We start from the raw sequence: 23,348 nt of genomic DNA, 5'->3' as shown, positions 1-23,348 counted from the left end.
TTAATTTTTTTAAAAAATTTTATTATATAAATTAGACGAACCATTAAAAATTTTTTTTTAGGTTTAAAGCAAGGTTATTTGGCAACCTTGCACCAACCTTGCTACAAGCTTACCGTGCAAGCTTACTGAGCAATCTTGCAGTAATCTAACACTGTAATCTTTCGGTAAGCTTATCGAGCAATCTTGCGATAATCTTGTAGTAACCTTACACTGCAATCTTTCGGTATGCTTACCACGCAAGCTTTCTGTCAGGTGGGACATTTGAAGCTTGCCGCAAGCTTACGTACTATCTGGGTAGCAAACTTATTTCAAATTTTTTTTTTTTTACTTGAAAATGTCTTTTCGGGGGTTTTTGGGATCGCTGAATTAGAATATGTGGTCAAAATTAAAAAAACCAAAATGGCGGGTTCAACATGGACGATTTTTTTTCCGAAAATTCATATTTCCTTTAGAAATTTCCACTCAGAGGTTTAGGGGGTTGCTGAAACTGAATCCATTTTTAGTTTTTTTATAAAAAATTTAACTCGGAGTTTTTAGATTTGCCGAAAACGAATTTAATGTCTATGAATTATATTGTTTCTATATATAATATTATCTGATTATTATTTTTGAAAACAGGTGTATTAGATAGCCGAAATTATTTTTATTAATATATATATATATATATATATATATGTAAAAACTAAGATAACAGAAAAGACTCATGGTAATTATTTTTTTAAATAAATAAAAATAAATTTTTGATATTAAATTTCTTATAAAACAGACAAATAATTAATATATCTAGCTTACGTAAGCGTAATCGTTACAGTGGCGAACTAATAGTCCTGTTTTCGTTATAGTCGGAAGTGGGCAAATCCATATGATGGGATTGGAATGGATAATTCGTATGCGCAAAGGGAGACGTCACAATCGAGAAACGATGCTATATATATATATATATACACCTATGGCTATTGTTATATTGGCAACGGATAGGTCTTTTGTAATTGGTATGCTTTCGAGAAAAAAAAAGCTGGTTAAGTTTTTCATTGGCACAGTATATTGACATTCGCATCACGATGGCGCGCGGATCTCAATAGCAAAGAAAAAGTCGTCAAATTGGTCAGTCCCGACTCAAGTGAGAATTACGATCCCCTCGCTGTACTTGGCGAAATCTAGACTCACGTTATTGATTTTATCCAATGGCTTCAAAACGAAACTTTGACCACCTATATAGTTCACACAATATCGAACACAAATTTCCAATTTATATTGTTTCTTTTTTCTTCCTTTTCTTTTTTTTTTCTTCCTTTTTTTTGACGAAATTCACTCACACCGCTTAATTTATTTCAAATCGATTTAACAGCCGATTGTTCAGAACCTTATGATTTTGTTGTCCTAGTTAGAAGAGAGCGTTTTAGAATAGAATAAAAGCACTTATAGTGAAAAAAGATTTTCTTAGTGAAAAATTTCTTGCAACATATATAGTTCTCTAAAGTAGCGCGTAATATTACAAAATTTTTAAAAAAATGACAATCAGAAAATATCAAAGGTATTTTGAAAATATAAAAAAAATTATTTTATTCCTTTAAAAAAAAATTTGTATTCTTTTTTATCATACACACTGGGGGTCAATTACGTAACTTTTTCCGGATTCCACTTTTCAGTAATTCCGTATTTCAGATTCCACATTCCAGATCAGATATTTCACATTCCGGATTTCACTTTCAAAATTCCGTATTCCAGATCCTATATTCAACATTCCGGATTCCACTTTCAGAATTTGGGATGTGAAATCCGAAATTTTGAAAGTAGAATCCGAAAGGTGAAAAGTGCAATTCAGAATGTGGAATCCACTTTTCACATTCCGGATTCCATATTCTGAATTCCACATTCCTGATCCTACTTTTCACATTCCGCATTCCGAATTCCGGATCCCATTTTTTACATTCCGGATCCCACATTGCGAATTCCATTTTCCACATTTTGGGAAGAATGTTGAATCCGGAATGTGGAAAATGGAATTCGCTATGTGGGATCCAGAATACAAAATGTGAAATGTGGAAACCGGATTACGGTATTTTGAAAGTGGATTCCAGAATGTGGAATTTGAAATACGGAATGTGAAAAGTGGAATCCGGAATGTTGAATTTGGAAAACAGAATTTGAAAAGTAAAATACGGAATCTGGAATCCGAAATGTAAATAGTGGATTCCGGAATGTGGAATCCTGAATACGGAATTTGGAATTACACTTTTCAAATTCCGTATTCAGGATCCCACATTCCGGATTCCACTTTTCACATTCCGGATTCCACATTCTACGTCCCAAATTTCACATTCCGGATTCCACATTTCGGATTCCATATTCCGATTTACATATTTTGAATTCCACATTCCTGATCCTACTTTCCACATTCCACATTCCGGATCCCACATTGCGAATTCTATTTTCCACATTTTGAAAGTGGAATCCTGAATGTGGAAAGTGTTATCGGGAATATGGGATTCAGAATGTAGTATCTGGAATGTGAAAAGTAGAATCCGGAATGTGGGATCCAGAATACGAAATGTGGAAACCGGATTACGGTATTTTAAAAGTGGATTCCGGAATGTGGAATTTGAAATACGGAATTTGAAAAGTGGAATCCGGAATGTTGAATTTGGAAAACGGAATTTGAAAAGTAAAATACGGAATCTAGAATTCGAAATGTGAAAAGTGGATTCCGGAATGTGGAATGTGAAATATGGAATTTTGAAATTGGGATCCGGAAAAAGTTACGTAAATGACCCGTTGAAAAATTTTTTATTCTTAACAATTAAAATTTATTTGCATTAAATAAAAATATATATATTTGTCTCTAAAGCTAAAATAACTATTTATTTGTTTTAAAAAAATAAAAATTATTTAGTGCAAAATAAAATTTTATTTCAAATAAATTTTTTGTTTTAAATCCAATAAAATTTATTTGAAACAAATAAATATTTTTTTTTAAAGCCAATAAAATTTATTTGAAAAGAATAAATATGAGAAACGCGCAAATATACATTTTTTTCTCTTGTGTGTGTATATGAGATTTTCAATTCACTGTTATATTTAAGTTTAACTATATAAAGTTATTAAGAAAGTTGGACTGAAAAATTTTAAAAATTCAAACATGAAACTTTTCTCAAACAAATTGTATATAATGGGAGGGTATCGTTTCGAAAACTTTTGTTTTTTATCTGCAAATTTTATGAAGAGATAAAAAATTTATAACCTAAAAAACAAGAGAAGAAAAAACTTATATTAGCTAAAATATCATATTCTCTGATTGAAAATTGATGTTTTGTTTTTATATATATATATATATATAGAATTTGAGACTAAAATTTAAAAAAAAATTAAATGATTTAGAGAGAAAAAGTATGGGAATAAAGTTTTTTTTTATTAGTTACTTGTCTGCGTGTATAAATTGAGAACAGAATATAATTCTAGCTTCTCTCCTGTCATGCCTACTTTAAATGATAAAAAGGAGAAGCTGAAAATTTCTGATAATAAAAGGGCTTCATGTTCGTATATATATATATATATATATGTATAAAGAAAAAGTTATATTCGTCATAATTTTTTTTACTTAATTTTGAAAGCTGTTTTTGCTTCGCTCATTTTTTCCCCCCCTAATTCCCGGTATTATTTTTTTTATGCGTTCTCTAAAATACAACAATTGTCGGTGTAGATTTATTTATTAGTCCATTCGCTGTTTTTTTTCTCTCTCTCTCTCTCTGTTCCTCTTTCATTTTTTCCCCACTTTAAAAAAGTTTATATTCGTCCAAAAACTTTTCATCAACACATTTTTTGAAAAATATGAATTATTAACTCTATAAAACAATAATAATACGTTGTTTTTTTTTTTTTTTTTTTGCAAAAAAATAATGTGTTTAACTTTGTGTTAACAATTATTTGCTCGTATGCATAATTACAAATAATTAAATAGTCTGAGTTTATTACTAATTTAATAATTTCTTTGTTAAATAAAGTTAGTATAAAAAATTATTTAAAAAAAGAATTTACGTTGTTTATTATACACGGAGAAAAAAGGATTGTTGTGACAACTAAAAATTAAGTCCGCACAACAATTCCAGTTTGCTAATATAGAACTAGCAAATCTATTTGTTGTGGAGACAAAAAAAATTTGTTAAAGCGAGATTGTTATAAAAACTATTCCGATTTGTTCGGTGAACAAGCAGAATTGTTTTCAGCAATATACCTGGATTGTTAGTTTGACAAAATAATTTGTTGTACTAACAAAGCGTTGATCAAATAAATTTTTCTCACCTTAATTAATATTTTTTTAGAAATAATAAAATTAATTGATAATTAAGTACAAAATTTATTAAAACTTTTTTCTTTACAATTATAAAACATTATTTTAGTACATTAAATATTAAAAATTAAGAATTACAGCCGAGTATCACAATAAAGTCTATACTTGGTTATGTTTAACACTATTTAAACACGTACCAATATAATCAGACACAGTCTTCTCATCAAGTCCCCATTTTAACAACAATTCCCGCACTTTTGCCTCCTCTCCTGGGAGCATTTTCACTTCACTATATAATAAAAACTTAAGTTAAAATAAATAAATAGAAAGGCACAAGTGCCCTAATCGCGAGACCGACGCGCAAGTAAAGATGAACACGTCACATTGAGCAGTAAACCTGTCAGCTCAACAAATCCGAATTGTTCCATCAGCAATCGCATGATGCGCTACCAGAAGTTTGTTACTATAACAGTACGGATTTGTAGACTGAACAAGTTAAACGTAGCAAATTCGTATAATCGTTAAAACAAGACACATTTGTATTGACAACAATCCGAATTGTCATTTCAACATTCCGAATTGTAGCAACAACAAATCTGTCAACAACAATCCAAAAATTGTTATCGCAACAATATCTTTTTTCTCCGTGTAGGGTTGCAAATTTGTATTATTTCGAATTTAAAATTATAAAAGCTAGATATAATCATAAAAAAAATTGAAATCAAAATTTACTGGTCAATTTATATTTTATTATTATAAACTTGAAATTCTGGAAAAATTAAAATATTAACTTTTTCTATCATTTTACAGTGAAATTTTTTTTTTGTTTTTTATGATTCTGAATAATCAATCAATAATGGTCCTTGTCGACCATTAATGAGTAAGCAATGTTAATCGAAAAACTATTCAAAAATTAAAGAGAACAAAAAATATTCTTTTTCAATTTTGAAAAAATATTCCACCATATTGTATCCGCCATTTTGAATTTTGAAAATCTAATGTTAAATTCATGTTATCAACGAGTGATAACTAGGTGCCAGTTTCAGTTTTATCAAAAAAAATCCTAAATGTCGATTTTTTAAGTGAATTCAATAAATTTTGTTTAAAAAATAACTAATTTTTAGTCAAAATATAATTTTTAAAAATTATCAAATTTTATTAATAAATTGAATTTGTTACTAGAAATTTTTATTTTGACATAACCTAAAAATGAATTTAACTAATTATTGGGTCAGAATTTCTCAAATAGATCATCTGAACTTTTCAAAAAGTAATTAATTTTTAATGTTAAATGGTTTTTTTTTACTTCCACTGTAATCAAAATTTTCTGAAAATATTAGAACAAAAAAAATTGTTCATTAAAGTTATAAACAACTGATATTTTTAGCTGTCTTAAATAAAAAAAAAAATTTCTCGACATCCAGTTTTTCTCATTTTCAAATGTAGTAATTAAAAATAATTTTTTAATTTTTTTAATTCTTTAATTATAAAATGTTAATAAAAAATATTGTTCTTCATGTCCTATGTAAAATTTAAAAAATTATTTTATATTCCGCATATACATTTCTGAGTATAAAATCATTAAGAAAAAAAATGACATTTAAATGGAAAAAAGTTAATTAATAATAATGATTAATTTAAATAATAAAAATCATTATCATTAATTATAAATAATAATGACGTCTAACGAGATATAATTATTAGGAATTAACTTTTTTCCAATTATTGAGTGTTGTTTTTATTCTCAACAGTTTTATAATGAAAAATTTATGCGGAATACCTATGAAACAATTTTTAAATACATAGGACATGAAAACGCTATATTTTATTAACATTTTATAAATAAAAAATTTCAAAAACTGTTTTTAATTGAATTTTTTTTTTTTGTAACAAAAATTTATTATTAAATATTATACATTCCAAGACGCGAGAAAAATTTATTATTTTATTTTTAAATGTCAACTACTGGATATTGAGAAACATTTTTTTCTTATTTAAAACCTCTAACAATTTCAATTGTTTAAAATTTTAACAAATTTTTTTGCTGCTATATTTTCAAAAAGTTATTTTAATCTTATTTTAACATAAAAATTAAATTTGTTAATTATAAGTGATCCGTTTAAGAAATTCTGACCCTACTAGTTATTTTTAACTAAGCAATTAATAGAGATATTACTATTTGAATCAGTGACTAACCTCTTTTTATCAAATTGGTTATTTTTATATAATTTAAATTTAAAGATTATATTTTCTTATTCATGATTAATAATTATAGTAATAAAAGTAATAATAAAAATAATTATATATGGGCAAATCCACGAAACTTTTAACTTTTGTGATTCTCGAATCGAACACTTAAAAATCTGAATTATTTTTAATTAAAACTTTGGGTATAATTTTTTTTTTTTTTTGCTAAATTATATACAAAGGAACATTTATGTACAGTATTAGAACAAAATATTTATTTGACAATTAGTTTTATAAGTTAAAAAGTGAAAAAATGCTTAAATTTCATTTGAATTTCTTGAAAAAGTTTATATTCTTAACGTTTTTATTTTTGCGGCGTGTAAAATATTACTTCATAGCTACTATGGAAATATCTACAGACATATTTTGTCAAAAAATTTTCACTATCCTATTAGTGTCTTCTTATGAAAATATCTATTACGGCGTTGGATAAAAATAAAAGTTCAATGCATTTCTTAAAAGGTGATGAAAAAACAAAAATTTTAAGACCTTTTTCAATGATGTGCCTCTAATTGCATTCCTGTGGCAACAATTTAAAGATAATAATAAAAATCGTGATTTCATTTAAATTTATACATTTTTGAAAGGCACAACTGCATTTTTGCCTTAAACAGGTCAATCTATGGTGTGATCGAAACATTTTCATACATATATTTGAACACAAAAACGCCGCTTAAGGATTTTGAGTGAAATAAATTTTATTAAGTTGAGAATATGTTGAAAAAACTTTTTTGGAGTCTTTACCCCCTCTTTTCTCAAAATCCTGACGTGCTAAGCAAATTTTGGAGCCAGAATCGTGTTCAGAGGACGAAAATACTTTGGAAACCACTCCGATATCAAAAATAAAAAAAGTTGAATTTTTCAATTTTATATGTAATTTATTAACATTAAAGAGTTAAACATTGACGGCGTGAGCTAAAAATGAATCACGCATATGAATTTGTAGTGCTAAAATGTACTTAAACATGTATACAAAGTGACATCAATATGCCTGCAAATTAAAAAAAGAAATTTTCTTTTCTTGAAAGTTAAAAGTTTCGTGGATTTGCCCATACACCGAAAAAACGATATTCTAATTTTAAGAATTTTCAACTTATTTTAAGAATATGTGAGACTTAAATAGGCGCCACGAATATATTCTTAAATTAAGAATAGAATCTTCTTATATTAAGAATATTTTCTTAGAATCACTTTTTTAGAATATAATCTTAAAATAAGTATATTTTCTTCTTGTATCAAGAAATATACTTTTAGCAGTTTTAAGAATACTATAAACTTAATTATCAAATCCATAGTAAGACCTCTCACTCTTTTCATGGTGTTTATATTATTACCTACACACAACACACAAATATAAATAATAATATAAAACAGTGAAAAATAGAACAAAAAAAAGCAAAAAACAAGAACAACGTTAGAACACTCGTCTTTATCGATGCTACACTGAAAAAGCAATCGATAACAGCTATATAGCTATATACACGTTGTTGGATCGTGGCGACGACTGCACACACGCTTGACAGTTTTCGCGGCAAATAGAGGTAATGTTGACCACTTTTGGTAATCAACATTTAATCAAAAAAACTATAATTATATTAATAAAATAATTGCACGACGACTCGTTAGTCAATGGCGACGCGAACAAGCTAGCAGCACGTCAATTCTAGCGCATATTCTTGTTTTAAGAAGAAGAAGATTTAGTACATAGAAAATATTCTTAAAGTTAGAATATGCTTAAGAATATTATTAAGAATATTTATGTAAGAATATAACATTCTTAAAACTAGAATATTTTAAGAATATTTTTAAGAATATTTTTTTAAGAAAATAATAATCTTAAAACTAGAATACCGTTTTTTCGGTGTATACACTACCGTCGGAAATTGTCGGTACGATTAACGTTTGAGGAGTGGAAATTCGGCACTGACTTTAAAGCAAGATATTTCAAATTAGAAAAAAGTTTGAGACTTCTAACTTAGATGGTTGGAAAGCTGATAAAATTCTGCTTCTGAATATATATCAAGAAAATTTTTTTCCTTTTTTTTGTATTTATAACACCGAAAAGATTTCAAGCAAAAATTATGCAATTTTCGTATGTCGTACTAATGTTTTTGACTTCAGACATACATAATCTAGAATAATGTATGGAAAAATTTGACAATTTTACAACATAATCTTTAAGATCTCAGCTTTAATTTGCATTTTTAAAAAACTTAAAAAATGTTTTGTGGTTTCTGAAATATGTTAAAAAAGATCCGAGCATGTTTTTCTACAAATTAGCCGTCGATCATCACTTTTTGCCGCCTCGCTGCTGGCTTGTAGAAAAACATGCTCGAACATTTTTTAATGTTTAATTTTTTTTTTTTTTTAATATTTCAGGAACTACAAAACATTTTTTAAGTTTTCAAAATTTTAACACAGTCTTTAAGTTCTTAGCTTTAATTTGATGTTTTGAAACTTAAAAAATGTTTTGTAGTTCCTGAAATATGTTAAAAAATGTTCAAGCATGTTTTTCTACAACCCAGCAGCGAGGCGGCACAAAGTGATAATCGACGGCTGATTTGTAGAAAAACATGCTCGGATCTTTTTTTAACATATTTCAGGAACCACAAAACATTTTTTAAGTTTCAAAAATGCAAATTAAAGCTGAGATCTTAAAGATTATGTTGTAAAATTGTCAAATTTTTCCACACATTATTCTAGATTATGCCGGAAGTCAAAAACATTAGTACGAAAGTACGAAAATTGCATAATTTTTGCTTGAAATCTTTTCGGTGTTATAAATACAAAAAAAAAGACAAAAATTTTCTTGATATACATTCAGAAGCAGAATTTTATCAGCTTTCTAACCATCTAAGTTAGAAGTCTCAAACTTTTTTCTAACTTGAAATATTTTGCTTTAAAATCAGCGCCGAGTTTCCACTCCTTGAGCGTTAATCGTACCGACAATTTCCGACGGTATAGTGTATATGAAAAATAATTAGGTATAATTATAATAATAGTAATAATAAAATTTATTAGTGTATAATATATAAATAAACTTTAAACTGTTTTTTCTAAAATTTTAATTTCTGGTAAATATATAATCACGGGAATTGTCATTTACAGAAAACATTTTGTATAATAGTTTGAAATGCTGAAATTATAGAACATGAATGCATTTTGACCCCTGAGGTATAATTAAGTTTCACCCCTTAACCTTAAAGAATGTGTGTTGACCCTTCATGGGTTATAAATGAAATTCTATGAAAGTTAGATGTACGGTGGATTGTATAACTAGTCCCCTATTTTAATTATATGGTCAAAGACCCCTTTTTCGGATTACGTCAACATTTTAAATATTTTATTAAGTTTATAACAGGCTTTCATATGAGAATTTTGCTAAATGAGACTAATTCACGTTTAGCGGGTTTATATGTGTAGAATCATTATGAAGTAATGAAGATCCTTCTCTTTGTATATATATATATATATATATATATATATATATATATATATATATATATATATATATATATATATGTGGGTGATTCTCTCAAAAAGGACAAATTACGCTTTTAAGATATTTTGTTAAAAAATATGAAAATTAATTGAAATTATTTAAAATTCTGTCAGCCATACGTTAGGATTTAACAATTTTCAATCGGACCACTAAAGAAAATTTTAAAAAAAGGTAAAATAACTAAAATATTGAATAAAAACTGATGTTACGGAATGGAGTTACGGAATGGAGTTTTAACACTAGTTTTCATTCAATAATTCAGTTGTTTGCCATTTTTTTGAAATTTTCTTTAGTGATCCCATAAAAATTTGTTGAATTTTATCGTATGGCTGGGAGAATGTTTATTAATTGAAATTAATGTTATTATTTTTTAACAAAAACCTCGTTCAAAATTGTGCACAAATAATTTGTTCTTTTTGAGAGAATCACCCATATATATATATATACATGTTTGTGTATACCTATCTGTATACCTTTTACGCTAGCAGAATCAAAATTAAGGCAAAAGCTACAAGTAGCTGTATATATATATATATATATATATATACTTTTAAAACAGAATCTCTTATTTTATGGATTTTCGTGTAAACTTTTTTCTATTTCTAAAGCAGAGAAAATTTCTTTGAAATTATGTATAATGAACTGATTGTGGTTTGAGAGAATTAATGAAAATATGAAATCTACTTTTTTTTTAATTAAAATTTATAATCACTGAGAAAAATATATGGGTGATTCTTTGTGTGGTGTACAATTTGGTTGCTGATATTATTAAAAAAAAATTACACAGAAAATTAAAGGGCATTAAAATAAGCTGCAACGCTTATTATTTTAATCCAATTTTGCTTATTTTAATCCATTTTGGTATTAAAATAAGCAAAATTGGATTAAAATAATAAGCGTTGCAGCTTATTTTAATGCCTTTTAATTTTCTGTGTATACCAATATCATACATATCAATACATATATTCTTTAAGAAAAAAGGTCTAAAATAAAATATATTGACGTAATAAAGACATATCTTTAAAACGTTCAAAGAAGGGTAACTGACCCAGTTATTTGCACTTTAAGCTTAATTTCGACTTCATGAATTAAATTAGTATGTAAAAGATATAAGAATCTGTCATTTATGATATATTATATATATATATATATATATGGTATTATATGGTATTATATGGTAAAACGTTCTAATTAAATTGAAATGAAAATGTTTTTACCTAACCTCACTTTTTTCGTACAGGTTAAAAATCACCTACTTACACCAGTTAATGGCACTATAGATAAAAGTTTATTAATTATTTACAAATTAAATATTTACTTATGATAGATAGGATTCAATCCACTCCCTTACTAAAACTTCAAAATTTGTACACAATTTCATTTTTTTAAAATATTTTTATTACCATATTATGTGCAACTGATTTTTTAAAAAATATAAGAGATATGAAATTGTGCGCTATACGAAGAATCACACATATTTTGCTTTGCTAACAAATTATTGATATTTTTATAAAATTTATTTTTGTTTTCTTAGTCTCTTTTCTTGTTTGTAAAAAATTTTAGATCATTATTACATCACTAAATTCCACTTCTCGTAGTGAATAACTTTTTAATCTTTCACTTATGTATATAATACAGATAACAATTTTTCATCGTTATTCCCCTGACAACATCTTTAACAATTATCAGCCAACGATGACTTAACAATTTTGACTTAGTAAATACTTTCGTTATTTTTGATATATTGAAAGAAATGGTATAAGGTATAGTCGATAGAGTCGTTTGATCCCCTATTGTAAATATATTATCCTAGTGGATTTGCAGTAGTCTTAAACAATGTTTCTCGGTAAAATGAAAATATCCACGTACGTTACTGCGCTATTATTTTTTTTGTGTTAGGGTCAGTAGAGAAAAAGCCCCTAAAGTTGAAGGAAGAATGTATACATATATAGTAACCCCTCATGATGAACGTCTTTGCACGTCCCTTCCCTTCCCTCCCTCTCTTTTTCTTATTATCTCCCTTTCTGTTTGTAGTTTTTTTTCACATTTCTTGAAGAAAATAAAAAAAAAACACATTGCATTTTAATATTTTTAGGTTAGAAATAAATTTGTTTATTATAATGAATTTTAAATCGTTTTTCATTTACTTTTCAATGCCAAAACAAGTTTTTAAAAAAAAACTTAACCTCTTTTTTTTTAAGTTACACTATTATCGGAAAATATTTATTCCGTTCATTATTCAAAAGAAAGAGAATTGCGTGTTAAAATATCGGAATATATTATTTGAAAATATTTTGAAATATTTGAAATTATCTTGAAATATCTGAAAGTATCATCATATATGCAGAGCGATAAAATGAAATATCTTGAATTATTTTCAAGTATTGAAAAAGTTATATATGTGCGAATATGAAGTCAGATTTTTGAAAAATTCAAATTGACGAATCAAATATGACAACTTTTTTTTCAAAAAATTGATCCGCTTTGAAACTTATATAAAACTTGGGGATTTTCTTGGTAGTCACTGAATACAAATCTAAAATCAGATTTGTAGTTTTTAAAATTTGATTGCAGAATCGTAATCAAAAACTCGGGAAGTTTTGATAATTTTTCTAAACAGAAAGTAAATTTACCAGTCATACATATTAAAATAGATTTATTGCATTTTATAAATTCTGTTATAGGATTCAAAGAAAAAATTTTATTTAATTTGATAAGCAACGAAAATGAGCCCACGGGTTTTTTTTTTTTTTTTGTATATTTTTCTGATAAATTAAATATTTTTGTGAAAAAAATATATGTAACGTAAACTGTATTTATTTTGTTCATTTAAAGAAAATCACATTTCTAGAGCTAGTGAGCCCTCTGAGTAACAAAGTACATTATTGTATAATTGATTACATTATATATATAACGTTTCATTCGGTGAGGTCATAAAAGAACACCCTACAATAGTAATAATAGTATTAATACTGAGTTTTGACGTGTTTCTAAATTATAGTAACTTTTAATCTAATTACAGATTAATTTAACATAATAAAAAAACATTAATCTTCTATATCTAAATATATAACAAATGTACATATGTTATGTTGAATATTTAATTATTTCAAACTTTTACGGGTTTATGAAGCAAACTTTTTCGTATACAGAAAATATCTGATTGTTGTTTCTAAATATTAAAAATTGAAGTAATCATTTTTAAATATCCAATGCTTCCGTATACATCACGTATCATATTTGACGACTTAAAAAGGAGTCTGTATTATTTAGTCACAAATTTTTTCATAGTAGATTATAATTTCTTTTAAAATTTTTGCAATTTTTTAGGTCAGGAAAGATATATCTAAAAACATCTTTAACGTTTCGAAACCAGTAGCGGTTTCCACATAAGAATATAAATCTATAATTATATAAATGAGTATTAAAAATTATTTGTTTTATAAAAAAATTAATTACTACAAATTCAATCAGAAAACTACATTCCCGTCAAATTCTGACAAATTAATACAAATTTTCGAGTATTATTGTGATTAAATTCAATGGATTAATATAACCTATAAAAAATTGTTTACTATTTGGTCAAAATTTACCAAAAATATAATTTATGTTAACTTATGTTTTTTCAATAATATATGTAATTTGATGATTGTTTTTATATATTTAATGAAATAGTTAAAAATTTCATATAGGTTATATTAATCCATTGGATATAATCACAATAATACTCGAAAATTTGTATTAATTTGCCAAAATTTGACAGTATGTACCCAGATAGCACGGAAACTTGCGGCAAGCTTGTCTGAGCTAGCGAAATGTCCCACACAGGGCAAGCTTGCCGTGAAAGCTTGCTGTAAGCTTTCCAGGAAAGGTTGCTGCAATCTTGCCATGAAAGATTGCTACAAGATTGCTGCAAGCATACTAAGAATGATTGCGGCAAGCTTGCCGTGAAAGATTGCTGTAAGCTTGTTACGTAAGGTTGCAGGAGAATTTCAACAAGCTTCTGGAAAGGTTGTTGCAAGGTTGCTGCAATTTTTAAAAAATACATTTTTAATACTCATTTATATAATTATTATTTATATAATTATTTAAAAATGTTTTTCGATGTATCTCATCTGTTCCAAAAAATTGCCAAAATTTTTAAAGAAATTAATTAATTTATTATTAATTGGGACAAAATATCATATGAAGATTTTGATAATGGTTATACTGTACAACTGGCGATAATGTTAGTTTGCACTACTATTAAAATACAAAATGTTATTTTTTACTAATAATATATTTTCAATTTTAAGAATAAATTACCTTTATTTATTTTCTATAGTACAAAATAATATTTTGAATTTTAATACAGTTGTAATAAAAAACCAATAAAACTAGATAGTTGTTAAAACCAATTTTTTGTTTTCTCAATAGTTTTATTGTTATTACAATTTCGAATTGTTTGTTGTAACAAAAAAAAATTTGTTGCAACAACAAAACACATTTTTTACTTGTATATTAACAAGCCGATTGACATAGTGTAACTTTATATATGTGATTTTGCGTCAAAATAATACCGACACAAAAAAGTAGCATTGTTTAAAAAATAAAACCTTGTCCGTATCTGATAAAATTTTCTTAGATCAAAAAAATATTGAATTAGATACGGACAAGTAGATGGGTGATTTAATTCTAAATTTCTCTTTCCAGTGAATTTGTTATACATATTCTCATACCACTAACAATAATAAATTTTTGCAAACTACTAAAAATAATCCATAGAATCTGATTAAAAAAGACTTAACACATTTCAGAAACAATAACATTCAATTGAATGAATTAGATACAATAATGTTTTTGAAATGGGTCAATGAACTATTATTATGATTTTCGTAATCAATGCATGAAAATTATGTAATTACAGTGAAAGTAAACAATTGTTGAGAAATGGAATTTTAGAAATTTTATTCTGTTTTCTAAAAAACATGTTGTTTATTTCTTTTTTTGAAAATTTTCTCACAAAACGTTATTCAAGCAACAATATTGCGAATCGATAAACACATGGAATGCTGCAAGAAGACAGACAAGCGAGACAGAGAGTGCACTTGAGCCAGCTGCAGTACCATTCAGCACTCGTATCATCAATATTCTTCCTCGGTCTGTCGGCAGCAGCCGAGAGTGATATCGATCCAATAGCCAATTAGGGCTAAAAGGTCCTTCAAGGAAAATTAGTGCTCCTCAAGCCTCTTTTCTCATTCTCTCTATTCTTTTCAAGTTTCTCTCTCTCTCTCTCTCTCTCTCTTATTCTTACATTCTAGTCTCATAAAAAGAGATCCCTTGCAGAAAAAATGTTAGAGGTGTCTTCTTCCTACAAAAAAAAAGGAAATCTTTTCGCTGCAATTATAGAGGTTAGGTCATGAGCAGAAAATTCCTCTTTTCTAAAACAGAATTAATACATATTTTTGTGATGGAATAGTGAAATAAAAAAAAAAAAAAAAAAAAAAAGAAGCAAACGAACTGAAACAAACCATCCCACGCGGTATTGGTCTAGCGTAATCTGACAGTGCATTTAACCACTTTACGAAATAGCCGTATATCTCTCGTAGCGTGACGTAGTATTCGATACCTTGGCAAGTGATGCGCGCGCGCGCGCCCTCTCTCTTTCTCTCTCACTCTCAGTTGGTACGCGTGGAAGTGGGGATATGGAAGTGGAGTTGAAGTCTGGAACGAGAAGTGGGATAAGGGTGAGTTTAGTATCGAGGGAGCACGAACTATTGGGGGTGGTTGTGGAATCACGGAGTGTGTGTCGGTCTATAGTTCGCCAACGAGAGAAAGCAAGAAGGGTGCGCCCACTTCGCGTCAACGTTTACCCTCGCGACAAGAGAAAGAGAGAGAGAGAGATAGATAGAAATTGTACATGTTGTGTGGTGCGGTTTTGCTTACGAATGTTTTTTTTTTCATTTCAATATAATTTCAGCTCTCGATCGGGGTTTAGAGAAGAAAAGATTCATAGGTTCCATTTTGTCGCCGCGAATGTTGTTCATCAGAGTGTCGGTTGAGAAATAGTGTATACCGAGTCTCGCGCAATGAAATGCATTGTGCAATGTATCGAGACTCGTGTTCGCCATAGAGTGTCGGTATAGTGAGCAAGAGATATAATCCTGTGGATATTACAAGATTTCATATACAGGAGATGTTTTTTTTACTATATGTATATAGTGGATGTTAAAATAGTGTTTGTTTGGTGGGATTTTTGTGTTCGGAGTGTGTGATTCGGAATGGAGATCCGGAGATATGTTCATGAATCAACCGGGAGGAACTTAAATATATCCCTTTGCTCTCGTTTATATAATTAGTTTGCGTGCGGGTTAAAATTACCAGTTGAAGGGAAAGAGAACGTGTGTAAGAGCCCTTTGATCGTACGTAACCAACTGGAGTACTTGGTGAAAAAAGGGAGCAAAGAGAGAGAAAGAGAGAGAGATGAGTGCGAGTGCACCGGCCTCAGAAGGGTTTGTCGAGAAAGCTAGGGTGAAAATGTTTTTTGCTCGCTGAAAGAGAAGCTGCGAGAGATAGAGGAACAAACTCTGGAGAGAGAGAGAGAGTGAGAGAGAAAAACAAAGAGACTTGGTAAAAATCGGAGACAAAGGCTTATCAAACGTCATGGATTTACTTCTGGTTTTCGCCATCTCGACCCTTTGCTGTTTTGCTTTTGGGGACAAGTGCGCGAACGAGTGTTCTTGCAAGTGGAAAGGTGGCAAACGGACCGTAGAGTGCACTGATCGTGACCTGACCAGCATACCCGACTCGATCGATCCGGAGACCCAGGTCCTGGACATCAGCGGCAACCTCATCAAGATATTGCCGGAAAATATTTTTGCCAAAGTGTACCTGACAAATTTGCAACGTCTCTATTTACGTGAATGTCGTATCGACCAGATTGACGACAATGCCCTGTCCGGTTTGACGAACTTGGTTGAACTCGACTTGAGTGGCAATCAATTGAAAGCCGTTCCCAGTCAAAGCTTTGCTAAAGCTCCATTTTTAAGGGACGTGGTACTCGCTGGTAATCCTCTTGAACGAATTCCCTCTTTTGCCTTTAAAAAGACACCAAATCTTGTTAAGTTAGATCTCTCTAATACAAAGTTAATTGAACTTCAGGAGAATGCTTTTTTGGGCTTAGAAAATCTCGAGAGTCTTAGGTTGAATAATAATAAACTTTCAACCCTTCAACAGGGGACCTTACATCCCCTTAATAAACTTCGGAGTATCGAACTTCACGAGAACCCCTGGTTTTGTGATTGTCATCTAAGGGAGTTGAAGATGTGCCTCGTCAAGCACAATATACCCACGCTTATTGCCCCTGTTTGTCATGGACCCGAGCAAAATCTCAACAAAATGTTTACCGATCTTGTAGTTGAGGATTTTGCATGTCAACCTGTTTTGTTAATTGCCAGTCGATATGCTGAGGCAACTATTGGAGAAAATGCCAGTATTATTTGCAGGGTATCTGCTGTACCACCGGCAAAAGTAAAATGGTATTGGAATGGAAGATTATTGGCAAATCATTCAGCGTTCAGTAGTTATCAAAAAGTTCTCATTTACGAAGAGGGACAATTTCGAAAAAGAAGCACTTTAGTTCTCACCAACGCCCAAGAATCAGATTCAAGTGAATTTTTTTGCGTGGCTGAAAATCGTGCAGGAAGTGTTGAGGCTAATTTTACATTGCACGTATCATTAAGAACAGCGGGTATGTCAACATTAGGATCGGGTCAAATAGCAGGAATTTCAGCAGCACTTGTCGTTTTGATTCTCTTTATTTTGTTGATAATTCTCGTGTTATTCCTTCGTTTGAGAAGAATGCCACAAAAAGATCACAAGAGTCCAACTCCAGCGGAAATGGCACCAGCTGAAAATGTGGACAATATGCAATCTGCAACATCGACAATTAGTCGAAGAAAACAAGAAGTTGTTGAAACAACATCTTTCACCGAAACAAAGCATCCAGTTTCATTAAATTTGAGTTATGTCCAAAGGCCGCAACCATGTGTCGCTGAAAGTGAATACGTGGTAAAACGATTTGAAAATCATCAGGAAAATCATCAGCCAATAATTCCTGGTCCTTGTTTTTCATCAACGACATCACTGATGCCAATTGATAATCCTGATCTTATAAGGGATACTAGAAGAGGTTCCGGTGATGAACCAACAGTTGTTCCCTACAATGGGGAATATAGTCGCGTCGAGCTTGAGGACAAACTATTGTACGGTGGATGCCTCTGGGAGAGAGACGTCAGGACCACAGTCTCCGTTAATCCTTATACGTCCAAGGAGATGTTGGCCAGTATGGCTTCTGTTGAAGCCTTTCCACCTGGAGCAAAACAAATGCGAGTCTGGCAAAAGGGTGTTCCAGTTCTACCTCCAGTTTCAGCATTGAAACGTGTTCTTGGATCAACACGAAGTTCACCTGACGAAGGATATCAAGAAGGTACTGGTACAGATGTCTAGGTACCACTACTTCATTACTGTGACGCCCGACATCGATACATGGAGCTTCGCAGACGACATCAAGAGGAAACAGACTGTTAATAAATATTAAATAATAATAATAATTGTAGTATCACGTTGGGTGACCGGTAGTGAATACCTCGGCATTGTGCAGTTTTTTTTTTTGGTCTATTCTTTTTTTTGGCTTGAAGACTTAAAATTCAGTGGTGAATTTCTATTTCAAGGATATCAAGAAAAAAAAAATTGGGGTGAGGATACCGACATAATCCATAATAAGATATTCTTGACTTGCGTAATATTATAGTCAAGAAAAATATCTTTAAATATAATACATCTGGATTTTTAGGCTTTAGACACACACATATCCGGATTATAATCTTCGAAGACATCTTAATTATAATCTGTGAAGATATCTTGTATAAATAGAAAAAGGGGGAAAACGAATTGTATTATCAGTGAAGGAATTAGGGATTGTAATATCTGTGAAGGCATTAGGATTGTAATCAGTGTGAAAGCATTTTTGGCTTTTTCTAATCAGTGAAGAAATCTTATTTGAGATTGTTGTCTAAAGAGATGTCGTTGTCGAAAAAGTAGAGGTGATATCAGAAACTAAATCGAGACAATATCGTTGTTCAGTGTTCTCACGCAGCACAATATTGACGGGTAATTTCTGTTGCGGATATATGCTCGTACGTTATCGTAACGACAGATTTCTAAAGTATACAAAGACTGTTTAATGTTCCAAAGATATATAGGTAGAAAAAAAAAAAACAAGTGAATCAATTAAAGGGGACATTATGTGTATGTGTGAATTATACGAATGGATTTTTTCTAGTCAATTCTGTAATTAGTTTGAAGGTTTAAATAACTCGTTTGAATGAATCTTATCAGGATATTCAATCACAAATTGGATGATGTTATTTGAAAGAGGGTGTTTGGCCGAAATAAACCCTTTTTTGGATTTATCAGATTTTCAAGAAGTTTTTTTTTTCTATTAATGTTAGGTAGTGGTAGTTGGGAATATTTGGAAATCTTTATTCGGAGTTTGGTATTTAATTATTTAGTATTCTTTTTTTTTTTTTTGAAGTTGTAAGAAATTAATTTTCTTTTTATCTTTTGTGAATTAATTATTATCAAACGCATTTTTTGTGACATATTTTTTTATCATTCATTTTTTTCGTTTATATTTAAAAAATGAGAAAAGATATGTCAGAATTGGGGTTTTGATAAAGAATTCTCGTTTTTCATATATATGAATAACCCATTAGTACTGAAATGAGAACATCATTTTTGAAAATTCTTCTATAATTTGCCAATGTGGTTTTATTATATACATATCTAATCCTCAAAAGGCTTCAAAAGAGAGGCTTATGGAAAATGGTATCTATTCATTCACGCTTACTTCCTGGGAAATTATTGGAAGTCCCGCGCTACTAAAGCCGGAAGACAATGTGACCTACTCTATTGCAGTGTCAATATTATTGATGTGCAAATTCAAGAACTTTTCTCTATTCCCATATACATATATATATATAAATATATTTATATACTGAACATGGGCTTCCATTTTTCATATATTTATGTACAAGAGTTTCTTCGAATACCAATTTATTGTATTTACTCTTGTCATTTATTTATATAGTGACAAGTTACCAATAATAATAATAATAATATAAAATTGTGTCAAGGCACGCTTAGTGTTTACTTTGGTAAATATTTATTAGTTCATTTTCCATATTTACAAAATTTTATTTATTTAGTAATCAATTTTATCCATTTTATAAATTATTGTGATGGATTGTTTTTTTTTTTCTTATTTTTATTTATATATAATTCTCGATATGCATTAACTTTTTTTGTATAGGTGAAATTATATATTTAATGGAATTTATTATAAGAAAATTAAACAAAGAAATTAATAATCTGATTATTATTAATTAGTAGAAATATTTACCGAAGCACATAATAAGCGATATATAATGACACTTATCTTTTTGTTTTCATTATATATATATATAATAGTATAATATAGTATATCTAATAGAATTATTTTCATAAAAAAAAAAGTTAATTAACGTTTGAAAGGTGTGTTTTTCATTTCTCTTATTAATTTGATCTAAATTGCATTTAATATAATAATATGTAAATAAATTAAATTTTAGTAACTTATATAGATTTTGTTGAAATAAAATGTAATTCAATTTTGGTTTACAAAATGGTTCTTCTCTTTTATCAGATAATTTTATTTCGTACAATTTTTTTTTAAACTAAAGCAGTCTTTTTTTAACTAGGAAAAAAATTTAATTAAAGGGAGTTTTTAAAGAATTTTAGTAATTTTTTTTTTTTACATTTTTTTAAAAAATTAACTTTTTTGTTTTATTTAGATGTCACAAAAACAAATTGAGGAAATTGAGTTTTATAAAAACAAACAAAACAAAAAAATAAAAAAGAAACAAAGAGAAACCGAATATAAATTTCTAAATTTAAAGAACAGGTGAACAACAATTTCATCATGTTTCAAAGGCTTATCCCCTAACGTGAAAGCTTTTAACAAAACATTGTCAACGCATTTTTTTTTTGCTCGAAACAATTTAAGGGTTGATCCTATTAGTTATATGTAACAATTGTTTTGTTTTTTTTTTTGTTATTTACAAACACAAATTGTTGAAAATAATTTTTTTTTTTGAATTCACATAAAGTATTTAGAGTAAAAAAATGTAAAATATAAATAATAAATTAAATTAAAAAATTTTGTAATTAAAATTTTTTTAAATTTAATAATTAAATATATAAATTGTAATAAAGATAAAAAATTTTTATTTATTTTATTCTTTTTGAAATGTGTGAAAATTTTTTATTGATATTTTTATAATGAAGTTTTTATTTTTTTGATGTTTAAAAGTTTTTTTTTCTTTTCGTTAAACAAAAACGATTTTCTGTTAACGCATGAAGGATTTTTTTTACATTATTATGTTTAATAAAGTTTTCATGTTAAAACTTTAACGTTAAATAGACGTGTGAAAGGTCTTGTTATCGATTAATATAGAGGTAAAATATTCTGAAAATATATTATATGCTTTTAACCAAAAAGTGGGACATTTTTATTGTTAGAAATAATTCGAAGTTTTATTTAAAAAAAAAAAAAAAAAAAAAAAATTAATTATTTAATAAATTTTATATTACTTATTAAGAATATAAATTTTTAATTACTAGAATTTAAATATTTTCTATAATATTATATTTGAATTTCAAACAAATTCTAAACCATTTATGATAGAAAAAAAATTAAATTTTTTATTTTCATTCTTTTGTAACATATTTTTTTGTGATTTTTTATATATTTAATATTTACTTTTGTCACGTATATTATTTATATGTTGTAATGGAAAAATGACATTTTGTCATGAGAAATACTCCAGAGGGAATTTTCATGGTTCCATAGTGACATTTATTAATTTACTAACCGTTTTGAAAAAAAAAAAAAAAAAAAAAAAGGAGAACGCATAATTTTCTCGAGCGAATCTCACAAATTGGATTAGAGGTTATTGTACTCCAGCAAAAAAAAAAAAGAAAAAAAAACGAATTTTTTTTTCGTACCACCATAATCGATATTTCCTTACGTATATATATATATATTCTTGGAGAAAAAAATGCCTCTATATATTATTTTCTTCAAACACATATGTCTTTTACCCTGATGAAAAAAATTCTTTATACGTTCCGACATATTATTCTTTAAGAAATCTATCGAAAAAAAATATTCTCAATATTAGAGGATTTTCTCAATTTGATTCATTTGGACGAAAATTTTTTTTTTTTTTTTATAAAGAGAGGATTTTCCTCTCATTGTAATAACTCTTTCTTCTATCATGAAATCTTCTCCAATATAGAGGAATGCTTTGAAACATAAAGACATAATTTCTACCCCAAGGGAAAATTTGAGAATCTCATATTTATTTAATTTATTCTGATTTTAAGTGGAATTTTGAATTCCTTTCAATTTGAGAGTAATTTTTTTACAATCAGAAAAAAGTATATAATATAATTTGTGTTTTAGTGAAGTTTTTTCATTTTCATGGCACTTTCTTTATTGTATATTATATCGAAAAATATTTCCTCTTCATTTGATAGGAGAAATCACTGATTCTCATTGAAATTCTACTGACATTCTGTGAAGATTTTTTACAAAATGATTTACTAGTTTTTATTATTTTATTAAAATAATTTTAAATTCAAATTTTTCCTCTTTAAGTCCTAAACAAAAACTCTCAATCGAAGAGGAAAAGCCGCTCTTTTTGTCATTTTTCTTCTAAAACGAATCTTCTATTTCAAAGAGGAATGATCTTTTTTTGAGAGGATAATGTAAGGGGCTATTAGAAAGGAAATTTTCCTCTTACTATGAGATTATATATACTTTTATTTGATTAAAGTGTTCTGGTAGGAAATTTTTTTTATAGATTTTAGGGTTTAAATATCAGATTTGGGTCAGAATTTCTCAAACAGATCACCTAAAATTCAGAAATTTTTTTTTAGTCTCATTTTTTTTCTCAACGGTTTCTTACACAAAATTGTGTGAAGAGTTCAAAAAAAAAAAATTTAATTTTCTGTAGGACGTCAAGAACACTATTTTTTAATAACTTTTTATAAATAAATAATATAAAAATCTATTAAATATGAAATTTTTTCAAAATAAAAATTATATTTAGAAACTACATTTTAAGACGAGAAAAACCCTTTTTTTTTAATTAGTGAACAGGAACTCGAGAAAAAAATTTTTTAAAATAAGACTGCAAAAAATTTCAATTGTTTATAACTTTAATAAAA

General features: G+C 28.1%; 2 protein-coding genes across 2 annotated transcripts in view; both read left to right on the top strand.

The window, feature by feature from the left end:
- The window catches only part of LOC127289325 (speckle-type POZ protein-like), a 369,464-nt gene that overhangs the window by 13,252 nt on the left and 332,864 nt on the right, over window positions 1-23,348 (top strand). The window lies entirely within an intron of this gene.
- On the top strand, window positions 15,724-19,509 carry LOC127289320 (leucine-rich repeat-containing protein 24). The gene has a single exon (XM_051317179.1). It carries the CDS (start codon window positions 16,680-16,682, stop codon window positions 18,522-18,524), a length of 1,845 nt encoding a protein of 614 aa, XP_051173136.1. The 5' UTR covers window positions 15,724-16,679; the 3' UTR covers window positions 18,525-19,509.

This window comes from Leptopilina boulardi, unplaced genomic scaffold (genome assembly GCF_019393585.1).
Source record: "Leptopilina boulardi isolate dan_hultmark-lab unplaced genomic scaffold, ZJU_Lbou_2.1 LbouV2_405, whole genome shotgun sequence".
Lineage (NCBI taxonomy): Eukaryota > Metazoa > Arthropoda > Insecta > Hymenoptera > Figitidae > Leptopilina > Leptopilina boulardi.
The sequence above is the reverse complement of the archived record's forward strand: the minus strand, read 5'-3'. Positions and strand labels throughout refer to the sequence as shown.